Source organism: Ctenocephalides felis, unplaced genomic scaffold (genome assembly GCF_003426905.1).
Source record: "Ctenocephalides felis isolate EL2017-DRISC unplaced genomic scaffold, ASM342690v1 CF-g0.4_SCAFFOLD_00845, whole genome shotgun sequence".
Classification (NCBI taxonomy): Eukaryota; Metazoa; Arthropoda; class Insecta; order Siphonaptera; family Pulicidae; genus Ctenocephalides; species Ctenocephalides felis.
In genome coordinates, this window is record NW_020536999.1 from 25,291,167 (window position 1) to 25,311,132 (window position 19,966).

At 28.8% G+C, this 19,966-nt stretch overlaps 1 protein-coding gene across 1 annotated transcript in view; it reads right to left on the minus strand.

The window, feature by feature from the left end:
* Positions 1–524: 524 nt before the first annotated feature.
* LOC113380919 (octopamine receptor beta-1R-like) overlaps positions 525–19,966 on the minus strand; it is a 29,369-nt gene continuing 9,927 nt past the window's right edge. The window contains 2 exon segments of the mRNA XM_026619960.1: positions 525–846; positions 1,685–1,882. Of these exon segments, the coding sequence (XP_026475745.1) occupies positions 525–846; positions 1,685–1,882 (520 nt within the window).

Genomic DNA, 19,966 nt, shown 5'->3' on the forward strand with positions numbered 1-19,966 from the left:
TAATATTTATATATATTCGATTAGTTATTTTTGCATAATTACAAATTGTGTAAAATATTTCTATTTACTTAGATCGTTTTTAATTTTCTTAAATTATAATTTTGGGATTTTCGAATATTGGCGTTTAAAACGTTGACAATTCATAATTAAAATTTTTAATAATAATATTGCAAAAAATAAAAACTTGATTTTTCAAAAAAAAATCCAAATCTGATATCTCAAAACATTCGAAAATATGAGGTGCTTTCGATTTCGATTTCGGTTCTTCAACATTGTATATTCAAATTCTTTGTGTTGCAAAGTCTGTGTATTCTAAAGTTTGATAGTGGAATCCTAGTGATTTCAAAATGTCAAAATAAAAATTATCAAAAACTAAAATTTCAAATCCAAAATTTTGGAAATCTAAAATTCCAAATATGAATTGCCAATATTGTCAACAGCCACATTTAGTACAGATGTTCGCATTATTCGAGTTTCTAAACTTGAGAGCTCTAAATTTTGTGTTTTTCTTCTTATGTAACTCCTTATGGTTCGCTGTATAACCTAACACAGTTCATCTGGACTTCCGAGCTCGCAGTCGAGTGCATCTGTATCTGATCCCCAGTCCTCCTGAAGCCCTCATTAGCGCCCCCGTAATCGAGATCGGTAGTCCCGCCGCGTCTAACGCAGCAGGCGAACAAAAAGCAAGACCTGATCGTCTTTTTGAAGGCAACCCTGAATTCTCGATTAAAATAAGCGTAGATTATCGGGTTCAGGGCCGAATTGAAATAGCCGACCCAGAAGACGGCGGCTACCACCCATTGAGGGCAATAGCAGTCGTTGCCGCAGAGGGAAGTTATTACATACCTGGGGAGAAGAGTAAAAAAGTGATGCATGGTTGAATTACTATAGTTAGATGAGTTCTTAAAACTATTCGAAGTTTAAAATTTTCTTCTATCCAATTTTTTTTATGAATTTCAAAAACTTCAAGTTCAAAATAGGCTTCAAATGCAAGAATTTCAAAAATAGTGTGTTTTAAGGGGCACAACTAGTGTAACCGCCTAAAAAAAGGTGATTTTTGGGAATTTATATTAAAAAAACTACTATATCAATCATTTCAAAATTTTAGGAATATATTTATACATGTTTTAAGAATACATAGTAAAATTTTTGAAGAAAAAAATTAAATATTTGTTGATCTCCAAAGGCGCGACAAAAAAATGCCCTTAACTGCTGCAGTGATTCCGGCCCTCTACGTGATTGAAATTAAAAAAAAAATCGCGTTAAACTAGATAATATTGTTTGTAAAATGAACTACGATGAAGAAAAAAAATCAAAAATTGACAAAATGACGGCGTTTTAAAAAAAAATACGAATTTTACCCAAAATTTTGGTCCTTTTTGGACTGCCAAAATTCGATTCTTGATCCGATCAAAGATCAAACCAAACTTCCTATATTTAGTGTCCCAAAATCGATGTCTTTGAAATACAATTACTATTCAATAATAGAAATACAATTATTACAATCTTACTATTCAAATTCTCTAAATCCATCCCTTTAAAATCTCAAGTTTCAGTATTTACAATTTGACGATCACAACATTCACGAATACAAGAATCTACCAAATTCCACAAGTATAATATTTATCATTTATATAAAACTAAAAATTCGATCCAGGATTATCACATTCTTTTATCTACTTACCACAAGAAAAAGGGTAACCAGCAAGCAAGAAAGGCGGACATGATGATGCCCAAAGTCCTGGCCGCCTTCCTCTCCCTTCGCATCTTATTGCTGGCGATCGGCTCCAGGTGAACGCTGTCGCGACCTCTCATCACCCCGTCCACGGAGATGCCGTTGATTTGGAGGTGTTTATCGAGAAGCAGCGCCGCCACTTTGCTCCTGAATAAAAGAAAACGGATAAAAACCAAGATACTCAAAAAATGAGAATATAAACATATGTGTACAATGTACTGTGATGAATATTAATCATTAGATCGCGGAGGAAACCTTAGTAGATTCAACCATAACAAATATTCAAATATAACAAATATATGTACAGTGTACATAGATATTGTTCTGTACATTACGTAACTAATCTATGTGATATCGCCAATATTTGTTATGGTTGATACTATAGTATACTATAGTCTGATATAATAAATAAATGCAATTATTTAATGCAAATGCAATTAATGCAAATAAAAATTATAATTTTTCCTGCGATTAATATTACATTTATTTATTATATCAGAGCGTTAAAACTATTTGTAAATAATACATTTTTAAAAAATATACTAAACTAAATCACCTAGAACTTTGTCTGATATGCTAGAATAGCTCAGTTGAACACATAGAGGAGAATAAATATTCTGGACTCTACCATGCACTTGTTATCTTGAAATTTGTTCTGATTCGATTTAATTGGAACTTTTTTATAAATGATATATATATATATATATATATATATATATATATTGTGTGTGTGTGTGTCATTTAAAATCACTTCAGCAAAAAGCCCGCGAGCTTTCTACTCTAACAATCGATTCGAGTTGACTTTAGGCGAAAGCCGAATGAATAATTTATTCGTCGCCTATTTTATATTCTTCTCCCATCTGAAAGGCTTTTAATTAAGTTCGATAATTTATCCATGAGAGAGATAAAGTCAATGATTCGGAATTCGTAATGCGAAAGCACTTGATTTATACTGAAAACCACGGATAAAAGAATATATTGATAATTGGTGAACGGCTCGATTGATTGTCAGTATTTGTCACACGAGTAATTGTACTGCAAAAGTTTATGATCATTTTCAGAAGATTGCGTTACGTTTTAATTAATTTATTGTTGTTAAGCTTTTCCGCCGCCGTTTCACTTTTCCGATAGTCATCCAGCGCAACGTTCAATTTCAGGTTGTCTCGCATTTGTTTTACGTAAATCCAGTTCTATGTAAAAATGAAGTCATAGATTTTAATTGCATTTTTTGAGTCTATAAATATTTTTAATGAACCCTTGAACAATATACATATTCATTGATCACAAAGCAAGTATTGCAAATTTCAGTAAACAATATACGCATATGCTGCATTTATGTTCTTAACTATGTAGTAATCACACTAATAATTTCCCTCATGATTATTTTTTTTGTAGTTGTTTGGTCTATCCGACCCTTAACCTGACGGCAACGATTAGAAGAGGGTTGAGTGTGCAGACTGTCGGTTTCGATTTAAAAAACAAATAATTATTTATATTTTACTATATGATCTGACTTCTTGAAATTTTATATATATACGAGTATATATATATATATATATATATATATGTATATATATGTATATATATATTTATATATATTATATATATATATATATATATATGTATATATATATATATATATATATATATATATATATAAGTCTGATCATGCATACGATATGCATACCATCAACTATATTCTTTGGATTTACCGTAAAAGTGCATATACATCAACATATTTCTCACAAGGAGTGCATTTCATTCGAAAGAAGCCCTCGGGCTTATAATAATATCCATGTAAGAGACGGTATAGAGAGGCAGTTCCTTTTGAAGAAACACAATCGCTCCTCTTGCTTGTATTATACTAAAGAAAGGCTTTGATCGCTCATCAGCGAGGAAAACCCTAGCAATATATTTATTCAAGAGAGAAAAAACATGAATTTCTTTGTATATATACACATACGTATATATTTATATATATACATACATACATGCACTGCACATTTACATATTCTACCCAAGAGGAAATATACTGGTGTATGAGTCGGAAACGTTTTGCATGTTCGAATATTCCTGAAGATATTTTTCGATATAGACGTACCGCTGGCAGAAAAACAAACACTGGAACATAATTGACAAACAAATAATAAATTAAATAAAGTGTGTTATATAAATAACACTTCGGTCGCATTTTTTTACAATCGAAACTGAAAGAATTGAAATAAAATTTGTTATGTATACTTAACGTCAATTAAATGCCATTATATTGAACAACTTAGCAGGACATCACTCTTTGTACAACAATCTTTTTATTGAGCTAATGTATCATTTTTCAAAGAGCGTGCTGCAACAACAAATTCTCAAATAAATAATTTGAATCAATACGATTTAATTATTAAGGTTGAAAATTAACTGTTCAGCAAGTTTATGTTTATTGGTTGTTTAAGGTATGCTTAACATTAAACCAAATATTTGAAAAAATCAAAGCATATATTTTTTACCATAAAAAATTCAAACCGTTTTGAATAACATTTCTACCGGCTCTTCGCCGCCTATCCGCTTCAATGGAGTGTCAGTTCGCAAAGTAACGAAGCCAGTCTCATCCTTTTCGCTTATTTCGAAATATCTACACATGCGAATATCCGGATATTCAGAGGATATATTCAATGGGAATTTCTGTTTCCGATAAACGAACCGGAATTATCCGTTTCTCGTTGAGAAAAAGAGGAATTTACTCGTTAAGTAAATTGCTTTTATTTATATTTTCGATTTTTGTATCGAGCACGCGAGGGGAGGGTATCGTTAATTTTGTCCAGTGAAGAAATTAATGTAAAATATAAATGATATATATATATATATATATATATATATATAGTTTTATGCATAAGTATTTATTAATATTTTATGGAATACTACCTATATTTTATCATTTTAAACTAATTTTAAATACATAACTTAAATTGTATTTATTTGTGAATTTTTATTTGTAAAGAATTCGCAATAATAAAAGGATTCTTTTTCATTGTAATAACATTTAAATAGTAAAAACATTCAAAATTTTGAATGTCATTTATGATTTCTTTGCTTTGACGTCTTCGGTACAAACGTCCGGCTATCCGCACACTTGGATCATGGTGTTGCGCCGGGTTGAATGTCGGAAAGGTGGAATATCCGCGGAAAAGTATAATTATACAAGTGACATTTCTTTCGCTTACCGAATTGATTGGATTTTTTATATATGTATGTATCGCAAGAGAAAATATAACTAAACACACAAATAAATAAATGTACATATATATATATACATTTATATTTTGTAGAGTTTCGAACAAGAATCCAAAAATAATACAAAATAAAAAACAAGAAAAGTTTTTAAAAAAACAATTTCTTTATTTAATTATTTGTTTATTGTCGACGTTTCGGAACTAGGTACGTTCCATCTTCAGGACATCTGTCAAGAAACATGATCTTGATGAGATTTTTGCAAACAATATGTTTAGGAAAAGAAAATAGATTTTTCTTAAATAATGAATTAAATTGTAAAAAATATAATAATGTACAGAAATATGATAATATGTTCAGAATAAAAATGATAAAAATAAATGAGTGGATTATCAAAACAGGATATTAAACATAATAGAAAATTTTTTGAAAGTTATGGAAATTTTTTAAGAAAAGGTTAATGACAAAGTTGAATTAATTACCTGTATGTTTGAATATTTGTTAGCACTTTTTCACTAAACAAGCTTTTTTAACAAAAATGATTTTGTGAGTTAATTTTCGCCGAATAATTAGATTTTGTAAATCAAAATTACTAAAAAACTTTGTCTTTTTTAAAATTATTATTTGAAAACACAAATAATATTGTTCTCTGGATGTTGTTCGATTGGTTTACGAAAATTAACTAAATGAAACTGGTGTGCCCTTTGTAACACGTGTAAACACTTGAACGAGAGATGTGAGATGTATGTGTGTTTTTATGTCAGTGTGAATACTTAAATTGTTGATCTTAAAAGGAAGTCGATATTAATTGTTTGTCAAAAAGTGTAAAAATTTAAATATGAATCATGTAAATTTTTTACACTTTTTGACAAACAATTAATATCGACTTCCTTTTAAGATCACAATTTAAGTATTCACACCCTGACATATAAAAACACACACATACAATCTCACATCTCTCGTTCAAGTGTTTACACGTGTTACAAAGGGCACACCAGTTTCATTTAGTTAATTTTCGTAAACCAATCGAACAACATCCAGAGAACAATATTATTTGTGTTTTCAAATAATAATTTTAAAAAAAGACAAAGTTTTTAGTAATTTTGATTTACAAATCTAATTATTCGGCGAAAATTAACTCACAAAATCATTTTGTTAAAAAAGCTTGTTTAGTGAAAAAGTGCTAACAAATATTCAAACATACAGGTAATTAATTCAACTTTGTCATTAACCTTTTCTTAAAAATTTCCATAACTTTCAAAAAAATTTCTATTATGTTTAATATCCTGTTTTGATAATCCACTCATTTATTTTATCATTTTTATTTTGAACATATTATCATATTTCTGTACATTATTATATTTTTACAATTTAATTCATTATTTAAGAAAAATCTATTTTCTTTTCCTAAAACATATGTTTTTGCAAAAATCTCATCAAGATCATGTTTCTTGACAGATGTCCTGAAGATGGAACGTACCTAGTTCCGAAACGTCGACAATAAACAAATAATTAAATAAAGAAATTGTTTTTTTAAAAACTTTCTTGTTTTTTATTTTGTATTATTTTTGGATTCTTGTTCGAAACTCTACAAAATATACACAAATCCAAGACTCTACCATTCAATACATTTATATAGATATATTTGAATAGTCTTGAATATGAATATAATACATATATGTATTTGTACGTATGATATGTATTTCCGAAATTTAATATTAAAATCGAACTATTCCAATAACAAACATGTTATCAAATATCATTGTATACCTTTGTAATGTGTATAAAGCAATGCTCTGTATAAATCGTGGTGCAAAAATTAATGAGATAACTTTTCTGTGCGAACAAGTTTGTTTTTAATCAACGCGCACGAATAAAACAAAGTTTCATATTTACAACGACTTTTTTTGTCGTAAAATCGAAAACAAAGAATGGAGTTTTGATATAAATATATATAAACAAATAATAAATTTATTCATAAAACAAACTTTCAATTGGTTAGTATAAAACATGTACACACAATCAGTGCTAAAATAAAAATGAATTATGTACTTTTACATCTGTCTCCAGCATTGACTTTTAATTTTCTTTGAAATGTCCGTCGCAAAGCAGACACGAGATTATTATATATTCACCTGTCCTTATATATAACAAATATATACATCATTCAAGATCTAAATTCAATTTATAAGATTCGACTATAATAATGTCTGTACGAGATTTGGAAATCTAATAATTTGTCTCGTGAACGAGATTGTAAATCCCAGAAGACGTGAGGAGAAACGTCTCCAGACGATAGATACGATGGAGACGCCCGCACTTTACTTTTGGATGGATTGTTTTGAGAGAAGACAAGACGTGACAGAGTTAATTATTTTAATTGTACACAGGTGGAGATGAAATATAAAATAGAATATATATATATATATATATATAATTATATATATACTCACACACATCTTGATTGTTTTTGTCGTTGAAACATATTTGATACGCATATAGCATTCAATTAGTCGAATTAAAAAATAAATGAATTAATTTTCTTTTTTTGTTTTGATACTTCGATATATACCATCAAAGAGCACTTTTAACACTTATTATAGCACAACTTAACTATTTGTTCACCATGATCTTGTGAATAAATAATTATTGAAGGGCTATAATGTTATGAGAACATATGTTTTTATCATATAATATTCCGTATTCATTCCGTATACATGTTTGTATTAATTTTATTTTTTCATTAAAGTATAAAATAAATAATTATAAGATTTGCAAGTATTCCTCGAATATCCTAATCCTCAGCCATGAATATTTATAAAGACACATTTCCTTCCCAATTAATTCTTATTGTTCCCGGAGTCTCCGACGGAAATTTCTGGCGCTGAGAAAGAATAACAAAGACTTTTAGGAAAAATTAGGAAGCAAATTCAGGGGGAATATTCAAAATACAGAGACTAATAAATAATTCACAGTCAAAAGTTTGTGAAATTTAATTAAAATACACAGTAATAAACGGCATAAAACAACGACCACAAGAAACAAATATATCCTCCGGGCTCGATATGTTTTTAATGTGCAATTCAAAAGCACTTGGATAGAGTATTATAGGACATAGGTATGCAGCGACTTTAGAAGCAACAACTCAATAATTTTTCAGGGGAATATGTGTTTCGTTTTTAATGCATAATCCCGTTCATCATTAACATTTAAATTATTTGAACCTTGTTTATTTTTTTCCGGAATTTAATATTTTCTTACAAATTTTTGACACTTGAGATTGTTTAGAACAATAATAAGGAAGCATAAGCGTTTATACTCGTATATATATATATATATATATATATATATATATATATTTCATTTGGGTAAGAACTCGCAAAAATGTTCTTACATGCTCAACATTATTAACGTCAGGTTTTGCTAATTATATCTTATAAGCGCTTATATATTTTATATGTAATGTATTTGTATTTGTATCTATATATAAGAAATCAATAGTACAAAATGAGGTATAAATAACACAAAATAAGGTTTTAAAAACATTGAAAAGTCGTATCAAAGTGAAAACCTTTACGCATTCTGGTTGGCGAGCTCATTAGGGGAAGAGGCTCCTATTCCGAATGAGAATACGTAAAAAAGCTCATGCGATATTATTAGTAAACAAGTTTACGAACGACTAATGAATCGTCGGGGAATTTTCCTCTAGACTACGCTATATTGAAATTTATGCGTTTCTAATTCCAACGACCAGATGGAAAGATATTTTTTTTAGACAGGAGTAATTTTATAATCTAAATCCTGTGTTTGGGCTTTCAGTCTTTTTTATTTTTGTACTGTACTGATCACATTGCCATGATCGACTCACATTGTCCATGGACTACCAAACCTTCCATTACAATTTTGAAAAGATATAATAGACCGATAAGGTGACAAATGAAGAATTGGAAGAGGAAAGGATCCAACTGTCTGCAGGAAACATTGTAAAAAATTTCTTAGGCCCATATTAAGTAATATTGCAATGGAAGGTGAACTGGAACGGCGGAAAGGATTGCAATTGATGGAGACACGTTTAGCGAGAAAAAGCAGGGAATATAAAGCCGAGGCATGGAAGCACAAGTTGAGGGGTGCTTTTATACAGATGTGCCTTTGTACGTATCACCAATGGTACATATTAATATATATTTATCGCATTATATCATTTTCCCTCTGATGTACATATAGATTATAACGAAGTCAAAAAAAACGAAACGGAAAATCCCATCTCGCTCGTCTACACCATCTCTCATGAGTTGATTCAGGTGTTCTTAACTCGATATATATATTTTCGCAAACGGCAAAATAAAAATTCGCGAAAACCCGATCCAATTTATTGCACACTGCGAATAATCAACTTCAAAGTCAAAAGGGTTGGAAAATACATTCGAAGGTAATAGATCAAAGGGTAAGAATAAACTGCTGATAAGATTTGGTACTAACGATGCGTCTTGTAAGATCTTTGAATAAGAACAATAAAATGTTTGATAATAATATCTTGTTTAACAATATCTTTTATAATTCAAAATTGCATGAAAAGGGATTATAAGTTTCAGTGTTTGTGATCATAATACAGACTTGGAGAAATCATTTACTTGAATTATAAGATTGTAGATCAAAAGGTGCGTCCGGTGTAAAATTTGAAAAAATATAATTCAACACGTTATTAGAAACGTTATCGGTTTTAGTATTTGTTTTTATAATAGACACTTTTGAGAACTATATTGTGGAAATGCGATTATTTGTAATTATAATTTCCATCTTTATAAATATTGTATTATGAAATATTTCTTTACAAAAATAAATAATATGACTCGTCAAATTTTTATTTGTCGTTTCGATCTCCAGTCTACTATGATCCTACAATATATATAACTTACTAGGTTGTTATACAAATAATGCGACCTATAAATCCTGAAATAAGTCCCATGAAGTACAGTGTCTAACACGAGTGCGAATTTAATATTATCTTTTATGGGAAAACCTATCAAGTTTAGTATTTGTTGTCCTGATAGATACGTTGATAAATAATATATTCGAAATGCAAGGTCGTTATACAAACGATGCGCCCTTCACTACTTCTATATATTCCATGTCTATGTATATTTCACGGAAGGGTAATCAGTGACTGAATCAAATTAAATCAGATCAGGTCGCGTTGTTTGCTCAAGAAGCGACTTGAGGCACTCTTGAGTAAATAACAGGACTGATTTATATAAGATTAGCAGTGGCAGTGGTACGGAGAGCAGGAGGACTTAATATTATTTATGGTTATTTAATCGAATTAAAAGTTGCGTCTCCACTGGCAAACTAATCCGACAACTTAGATGGAGATGAAGAAAATTGCTTCTGGAACGATATATACACACACACACACGCATATATATATATATATATATATATATATATATATATATTAGATGCTGAAATATATCTAATTATGAACAAATATATTTTCAGTTGCAAATACATAACTCAATATGGTTGTTATTTATATTAAATTTCAAGTTAATTATTCAAATTAAATATAAAATGTATAATTCCACAAATGTTTCTTTTATACATGTATTTTGTTTATTATTAGTGATTTTGTTTTTTTTTTAAATTACTTGTTTGTTTTTGCACCGAAGAAGTACAGTGTGCATCTGGTATGTCATAATTGTTAATACGGAACAAATAACTATTTTAAAAATTTCTAGCCAAAATTATGGATGTTTCTAATTATAAGGTTTTATTTTATTTATCGTATAATTTAAAATAACCTAAAATATTTTTTCCTATTATATTTTTAATATGGGCTGAAATAGGAGACCTTGTGCAGAAAGTAATGAAGTCGACAAGAATAATATCGATTTCATTGTAATCTATTATTAATAAAACTATTTATGGGTTTATTAGTATATATATATATATATATATATATATATATATATTTATACTTGTGTATATGTATTATGACTGAATGATTTTTCTGGCCCAAAAAAAAAAACTGTAAAGATGAAAATCCTGAATTTTCAGTTTTGAATTTGTAATATTTGGTAATAAATGAAGGATACTTATGATTTATTACAGATTTGTAATAGTAACTTAATTAATGAAGATTAGAATACTTATGTGTTTGATTCTTAATGCCTAATGTGTGCGTGATATTGAATCGTTTTCATCTCGATCGTTCCGTTTCGATCGAGGGAAAAAAGGTCATTTTATCCATCTTATCCATTTTCCCTTGCCGTAAAGGTAGAGTTTTCTTTCCAGAAGGCACGGGTATGATCAATAATTCAAAAAAAGTTATCAGTTTATAAGGCCGAATGATATTTTTATGCTTTTGTACGCGCAGGGAGCCAGGAATTTCATTTTTTTCCCTTCATACGGAACCCTCACGTAGGCTATTCGATTCAATTCACAGGCATACGTTTTTTGATCGGGGATAATAACACATCCACCTGTATATATATATATATATATATATATACTCGTATATATATATATGTTGACTTTTTCATACTAATATATACAATTTATAATTAGACTCACAATGAACTTAAAATTACCATCAATATTCTTCATTATTTAAATTTATAATGAACTTTGTTAAGAATTCCCAATGGGTGGTGGTCTAAATTATTTTTTGTAAGGGTGTCGTCGTATCGTATTCCGATACGATGGACAGTCGCCAGGCGATGTAAGCGGTCGTCTGCATTTCATTTCACACATCACATGCAAAATGCTTTAGTGATATAAGATATTTTAATTTTTGAGCTTAATTTATGTGTCTGGACCGTCTACATCCGCGTCGATAGTTTTTTATGTGTCTGCAAAATGATTTGAAATAAGCATAAGAAATCATCCCCCGTATATGTAGAAATTAATGTAACCCGCCTCTTACGGGCGGGGCTAATATTGTTAATCCTAATTTTTAATAATTTTTATTTAGTATAAGTTTAGAGCGCAGTATAGAAACATCAACTATCTGTTGCCGTTATATTCACCATATTTTCTTATAATATATATTAATTATCAAACGTCGCATTTTATTTAAATAATCACAGATCACACCAAGAGTTCTATTATACAATAGAACAAATTTAAAGGTGAAGTGTTTAGATAATTAAATCGACAACACCCTGTTAGACGTCGAAGTAAAATTTAAGCTTCGCGCCTTAACAAACTTGATATATAAAATTTGGTATTTTTTGAATGGCATATAGTTCCACTGTACTATGATGAATTTTATAATATAGGTACTCTCAGGGATCGACCAGTAGGTGCTAGTCACTGTTCTGATGCCGGATGGCAGAGCACCGGAACGGACTGGCAGGCGTTAGACATTCTCCGGGGCCTGTTTCGCCCAGAGTGTCACCAGCACCGGCACCAGTCAGCAAAGTGTGCAGAACGCCTTCTGCATAACAGGTATCGTATCGGAGAGAGAAAGCCAATAATTTATTAGAATATAAATAATCAAATCATTTGCACCCAAGTAATTACCGAATAAGCCGAATTTTGCGATGATCATTAGTAGTTTTTAATAGCTTGTTAACAATATATCGAATGGTTGCAAAATAGAGTGGTGTTGAACATTTGATTTATTCATTTACATTTTGTTTGAACGTACTATCTGTTGGACATGAATAGTTTAAGGGGGTATTCTAGTGTAGAAATTCAAAAAATCTTTTTTTTTTATTTCATATTTTTAAAGTTAAACTATCTAAGAATATGGGTACGAGAAGGTTTTTGAAAATTTGAATTATTTTCGTAGATATAGGCATTTTACTGACTCGGTCTCCATACTGGTTTGGCTTCACGCAAAACTTTAAATGCGTTTTTCTCAGAACAGACTTTTTCAGTACTGTTGACACGATTTATCGAGTTCTACTCGACCGATTCATTTGAAATGTTCAGAAAGTCTTGTTTATAGACCTATCTATTGCCTGAACTAGGATTATCCCCAAATTCCAATTTTTACTATTTTTAAAAAATTCGAGAATCCCAAAAAAACAGTAAAAAAACACTTTTTTTTCAAACAATCGCCAATTTGTGAAAACACATTTTTTTTACTCATCGCTAGTTCAGGCGATTGCGACATCATTGTAGATTAATAATATTTTTATTTTTTGCATTTCCGATGGCTAGGATGGCTGAAATCATGTCAAGACTGAGGTGCCAATTTTTTGAGACCACCCACTTCATCAGCTTCCAGCTTTTACAATTTTCAACTTTTTTATTTTTTAATTTTTGTTTTGTATTTTAATAATATTAATAAACAAGTGGTAAAAAATGGATAGTAAAAGCATTAATTTCTTTTTTTTTACGACACTTTAAAAATGACCTAAAATTCATCGCTCTACACTAGAATACTACCCTATACTAAAATAATAGTTTGGCAAATAAGTTTGTTTAACCAGTTTTTACTATTATAAGCAGATATTAAAATTTTATGCACGAGTAACAAACATTCATTTAATTTAAACCTCCTGAGTGTTTTTTTCAAAATTTAACCCTCATCTTTGGGTCAATGCACTGGACATCAGAATTCATTTGGGCACGGTTCCTTCAGCAAATTAACTTATTTTGATCTCTAGTATCCAAAAATCATATGTGTCTAAGTGACCTTAAAATCGATCCGCCCTAATATATATATATATATATATATATATATATAATCCATCCCACTATCTATCTTCATTTCTCGTTTTCCCCAAAAGTTTTGACGATGACGATGAAGTTCAAGTTGTAAATCGACCAAGTACGAGTCGCAGACCATTAGCGGCGCCTCCATCTATTCTCGAGAGCCCCCCGCGCATACACAAACTTTGCCTCCAATTTGCGAGGGACAATTGTTAACGAAGCGTATAAACGTCATAATAATAAGTCTCTCGGGGCTGATGGCGACCATTGTGTCGAACTAATATCGATATTATAAACTTTGATAAAGACACCAGGTGATACAAAATATATTCCACAAATCTCTCGATTAGAGTTTGAACGCGCTTTCCAAAAGCATTAAAAGAGTGTTCAATGGCACAGGCATTACATATGCAACTCCGATAATTTTTTGCTGTATTGTTCCTATTACGCTCTTCATAAAATCATATCACTCGAATGCCATTGATTTTTTATTGAAATTTAATATTTTTCTCCAGAATAAATATTATTATCGCAATAGATTTATAAAAATACAGTCGTTTGAGACCCAATAACTTCAAAATTTATACCGCTTGTCAATGAATCTTTGCAACGCACTATTTTTCTTGTCATACCTTAGTCATTACTCTAATTTTGTTGATTAACGAAATTTAATATTTTGTAACAAATAATAATGATTTCAAAATTAGGCCAATGATTTAAAAATACTCTCAAGTTTTTATAAATTTAAATTTCCAATTGAAAGTAGTGTACCTCTCATTTATATTAAAGTAAAATTAAAAGGTAAATATATATACAGTCCTGATTTCAATATTTTATTAAAACATAACATAGCACATTCATTGAATATAAAAAATAATAGATTTAAAATAAAATTAGTAATTAATTTTACATTTTGGACATAACAATTTGTAGCCATATGTGTACATATACATGTATATATATATATATATATATATATATATGTATAAATGTTTATATATATATATATATATATATATATATATATATATATATATGTGTGTGCGTGTGTATAAATGTTTTCAATTAAATATCCAACAAATGATATATTGTGCTAAAGTAAACATTGTTGGAAAACATATTTGCTTTTGAAACATTATTAATAACAACTATATTTACACACACACATACATATATATATACGAGTATATATATATATATATATATATATATATATATATAACACGTTTCCATATCTTTAGAGTTAAATCTAATGACTTTCTAATTAATTTCGCAATTTTCCAGGCTCTCATTATCACTAATGACAAAACAATAATTCGTCTTTTCAAAGTGCTTCTGAAGAAATTATAATATAATTACACTAATTCCATATGAAAAACGTTCTAGACTTATTGATGAGATCGATAATGAATTCTTTAAATTACAAGTGGAAATTTTCAATTTAAACACACACACACACACATATATATATATATATATATATATATATATATGTATATATATACATATATATGTATGTTTGTATATTATATAAATGTATGTTTATTTGTGAAATGAAAGTCATCAAAGTGTTTCTGCAATTCGGATTTCTGCAGAGGTTAGTGTAAATATTTGTTTATGTATGTAATTTTACGTCAAATATATTTTTGGATATAAAATCCTTTTCCATGATGAATATTTTTCCGAAATATATATAAAATAACTAGGTAACAAAAAATCTATATAAAAGTAAATTAAATTAAAATATCCATTCATATTTAATTGAATTTGATTGTTTATTGAATGTTTTTAATTAATTTTGTTTTGATTTACTTCTGTTACTAAAGTATGAATTTTTATTTTATAATTTTTTTATTTTGTAAATTAACTTGTTCAGTTTTTATAAATAAATAATAATATTTATGTTTGTAAACAAATCTTTAACAAAATAAAGCGAAACCTAAGAAAGTATAACTTACACGTGAGCAAATGTCAAAATTCACATTTGCAAGTTTAATGATTTTTAACTTCCCGTAGGGTAAGTTATTGTAATGGGCCGAAAATCGGAATTGAAAATTTTTACATTTCTCGACGTTTTGAAGGTTTCTGAACGTTTTGGCATACCTCAGAAAAAATGGATGTGTGTGTGTGTGTGTGTATGTATGTATGGATACAAATTTCCAGTCACGTTTTAGGGCGCACGGATCAACCGATTTGAATGGTTCAGAAAACATTCGATTTCTATTGATAGGGAAAAGAGCTGATTAGTTTTTGGCAAAGGCAGGTCCAGCCGTTTCGGAGATACGGAGCAAAGAGTGCAGAAAATAGAAATCAAATTTTTGAGAGAACGGAGTATCCGATTTGAATGATCTAAAAAACATTCAATTAGTAATGATTGGGAGAAGTGTTTAGTAGTTTTTGGCAAAGGCAGGCCCAGCCATTTTGAAGATACGGAGCTAGATATGTAAAAAATGGCAGTTTTTGAGAGAACTAAGCGTCCGATTTAAATGATTCAAAGAACTTTCTGCTTGTCTTAACAAAATAATTGATTTTGGAAAAAAAAAAATTCCCATTTTTTTTTTTTTTTTTTTTAGTTATTTGTATATCGAAAATATTTCATATTTTATTTTTAATTCTGACTATAGTTGTAATATACTTTAAACAAATAATTTCAACTCTGCAATTCAGTTTATATAATTCTTATAAATATTAGACGGCAATGTTACAATATTTATAATAATCCTCGAACATTTCGTTACGGTACGGGAAGTTCCAGCAATTTGCCTTAAGGCACGATGCCACCCACCCCACTAGTTAAAATATAATTTTGCTCTAAATAATATAATCTTAATGTTTGTTTAATGATATTTAATAGTGTATATGCATTAAACTTAAATTTAACAGAATAACGCAAAATATAAAATAATGTACATCAATTGCAATCTTGCAATGTCCGAAAACTAAACCAAATACATTTTCAAGCTAAACTTTATTAGTTGCTATACGCAGTCTTATAAATAATAATATGACTTTCTCAATGGCACGAAAAATAAATGCAAAAATACAATGACATTTTCTCCAATACCAAAATGTATTTACCATTTGGCTGACATTTGTCGTGCGCGATCTGAATCATGTGTATCTTTGTAAATAACTAAATGTAAAATTTTTATATATACATATATAGATCAGAATACATACAATCAGAGGTCAAGTTGAAGGAAAATTGATAAAATTATTTTTATTTTCCTGAACCGTCACCGTCGGCACCACCACTTAGTTAGTAATCCGCTTCTAGGTAAATTTCTCGTATAATTTTCATCCCATTTACATAGGCGTCGTCCTAAGTAATTAACAATCCGCGAAAACATTTGTTTAGGGTAAATGATACTGTATCCTAATATACATACACACATACCTATATATGATATATTCACATTCATAAATATAAATATTCGCATTTAAAAAAGGTCGAACTAAGCAAATGTTATTGATTTATTTGCAAAGCTTACGTTTTGCTAGACTTCCATATTTCTATTGCTTCATGATTTTTGTTATAAAAAGTTTTTATACACACACACACACACACACATATATATATATATATATATATATATATATATATTTATATATGACTGTGTGTGTATTTTAACTTTAAAGGATAAACTACTAATTCGAATAATTGTATGAAAAAATTGTTAAAGAAAAGATATATATTGCACGTTGACGAGAGAACAATTATTTGTTTTGTTCTCGACAACTTTTAATTGTTCTATTATCTATGAATGGCGTACACATTAAATTTGTTAACGATTTAGCAATTTACAACAATTCTAATACAACAACAATTTTGAACAACTTTGTATATTCATAAAGCTGCTTGACAGAAAAATTACCAAAAGCACATTTATCCATATTTGTTCGTATTTAGGAACTATAAATAGTATGTTTGAATAATTAATTTAAAATTAAATATGCTATATTATTGTCTAATATTATAATCCGATTTAATAATAATAAATATTTAAGTATAATAAAACTAATTTATCGTCGGTTTATTTTTTTTTCACGTTGGAGACTCTCGCCCTGTAAAATAATTTATGTTTTGAATAATTTATTCGAGGCTAATTAAAAACACGAGAGAAAATGCTATCTAGAAGAATAACTGGTTGCTGGAATATATATATATATATATATATATAAATTTCTAAAAGCTTTTCAAAGAATTAAGCAACTAAAACTGTGTCCATCCACGCAACGTTTCATCATAATTTATAAAACTTAGTTTTAACATTTCTTGCTTCCATGGGTCAGTTGTCAGTCAGAGCTTTCGAGCTTAATACGAGCTTTTGCAGACACGAAAGCTCCATATATATATATATATATATATATATATATATATATATATATATTACACCTGTAATTTATCTGCAGGTTTAACCGCCCACCGTTGGGAATTTAGGGTACGATAGAACGATTGGGTAGAACGGCGGGAAAATCATTTAGACATGGATGAAAATTTATTATTTTATTATATTGATTCTTGTGGTAAAGATTTTTGAAGCTCGTATTAAGTATGATGAAGTAAGCGGTATTTATTTATGATTATACATACATATATTTTAGTAATAAAGAAAGACTTCTATGAACATATAACCTTATTCTTCTTTATAAGGGAAAATATGTCGATTTTACAAACTTCGTGGAATCTTGGTGTAATAATTTAAATTCAGTGTTAATAAACGTCGTTTGTCTTCTTTACTTTTCGACGGTTATCAAAGTTGGTTATGCTTCATATATCTGATTTTTTTTAATATTTAATGATATGTTTTCACTTTCTTTTCACGTTTTGGTTTTTTGATGCTTTGGGCTGTCAATATCAATTTATATAAGTTACTTGAGTCACTTAGATCTGTCATACACGGTTTGTTATTGTTTCTTATTTAAAAACAAAGATAAATGAAAGTTTTCTTCCTGTAGCATTATATTAATTCTATTTTTTATAGTTACTGAATTCATTCTATATTTTGCATTAATTTTATCGAAATGATGACACGGATCTGGTGTTGAAAAGTATGAATAAATAATATATTTATTTATTTATTTCAATTCAAATTGATAGTGTAATCATTACAAGTATATATTTCATTTTCATTAGTCGGGTTGTTTAAGAGCATTAAAATGTGCAATGAATTATACATATATATCAATTCTCAATTCATGTTCATTTTACCCCACATTACCCTATGTTCGAGTGTCCACGTACACAAAAGGACCTAAAGGCATTAGTTTTCTTTATATAATACATAACATTGTGGGAGTACATTATATTAATTAGTATAATATCAGGACGTACAAAACAACAAAAATGAAACAGTTCGACGAAGAGATAGGAATGGAAGTATTCATTTAACTAATTTAATTTATTTAAATAATTTAACTGTTTTAAAATTATTTATGATTAAATTTAATCCATAAAATTTGAGATTTAAAAGAAGAGATACTTCTATATGGTGCACCTTTAGTTGCAAGTCGCTCATTGTAAAATGAACTTTTTAATTATTTTCTAACAAACTTTTCCGGACGTAACGTCATTGTCCAACTTTCCTTTAATAAAGTATATTGCTTATTATTGAAGTTTTCAATTGTAAGCCTTATTTGGTATAAATTAAATTTCTAAATGAAAATAAAATATATTTTACATTGATTTGTGCGAGTATACTAGAAAATCCGGAGTAAGTTTCTAACTAAATCAGATTTTGAAAACCGGGAAACTGTGGTAACAGTATCGACATTTGCCGGCAGATGTCTACGTTCACTAGGTAACTGACTTCCGGTTGAAGGTGTTGGGATCAAACCAGTGGTCGACACCAAAACTCATAGTTAGTCAACTTGAAATATATATATATATATATATATATATATATATTAATTTAAAAATATGAACAAATAACACTCTTTTTTGCACTAATTTATTGAATAATAATTTTACAATCGTTTTGAGACTAGGTTTGTCTCATCATCAGTGTGTTATATTCTAAAATCAAAAATATGGAAATCTAAATTAGCATTATGTGTTATCCGTTACAAGTCGTTTCTTCTACTGCCATACTTACGATCGTCGGAGTCTGAATTTTCTATCCAAGGTCAACTAGGTGAGTCACGAAATATCAAATAGAAAAGAGAAGGAATAGGACCCAGTTGAAAAATAAATGTCAACCTAGTCTCAAAACGTTTGTAAAATTATTATTCAATAAATTAGTGCAAAAAAGAGTGTTGTTTGTTCATATTTCTCAATTAATATCTATCCGCTCAGAAAACATTTGTTATATATATATATATATATATATATATATATAAAATGCATCA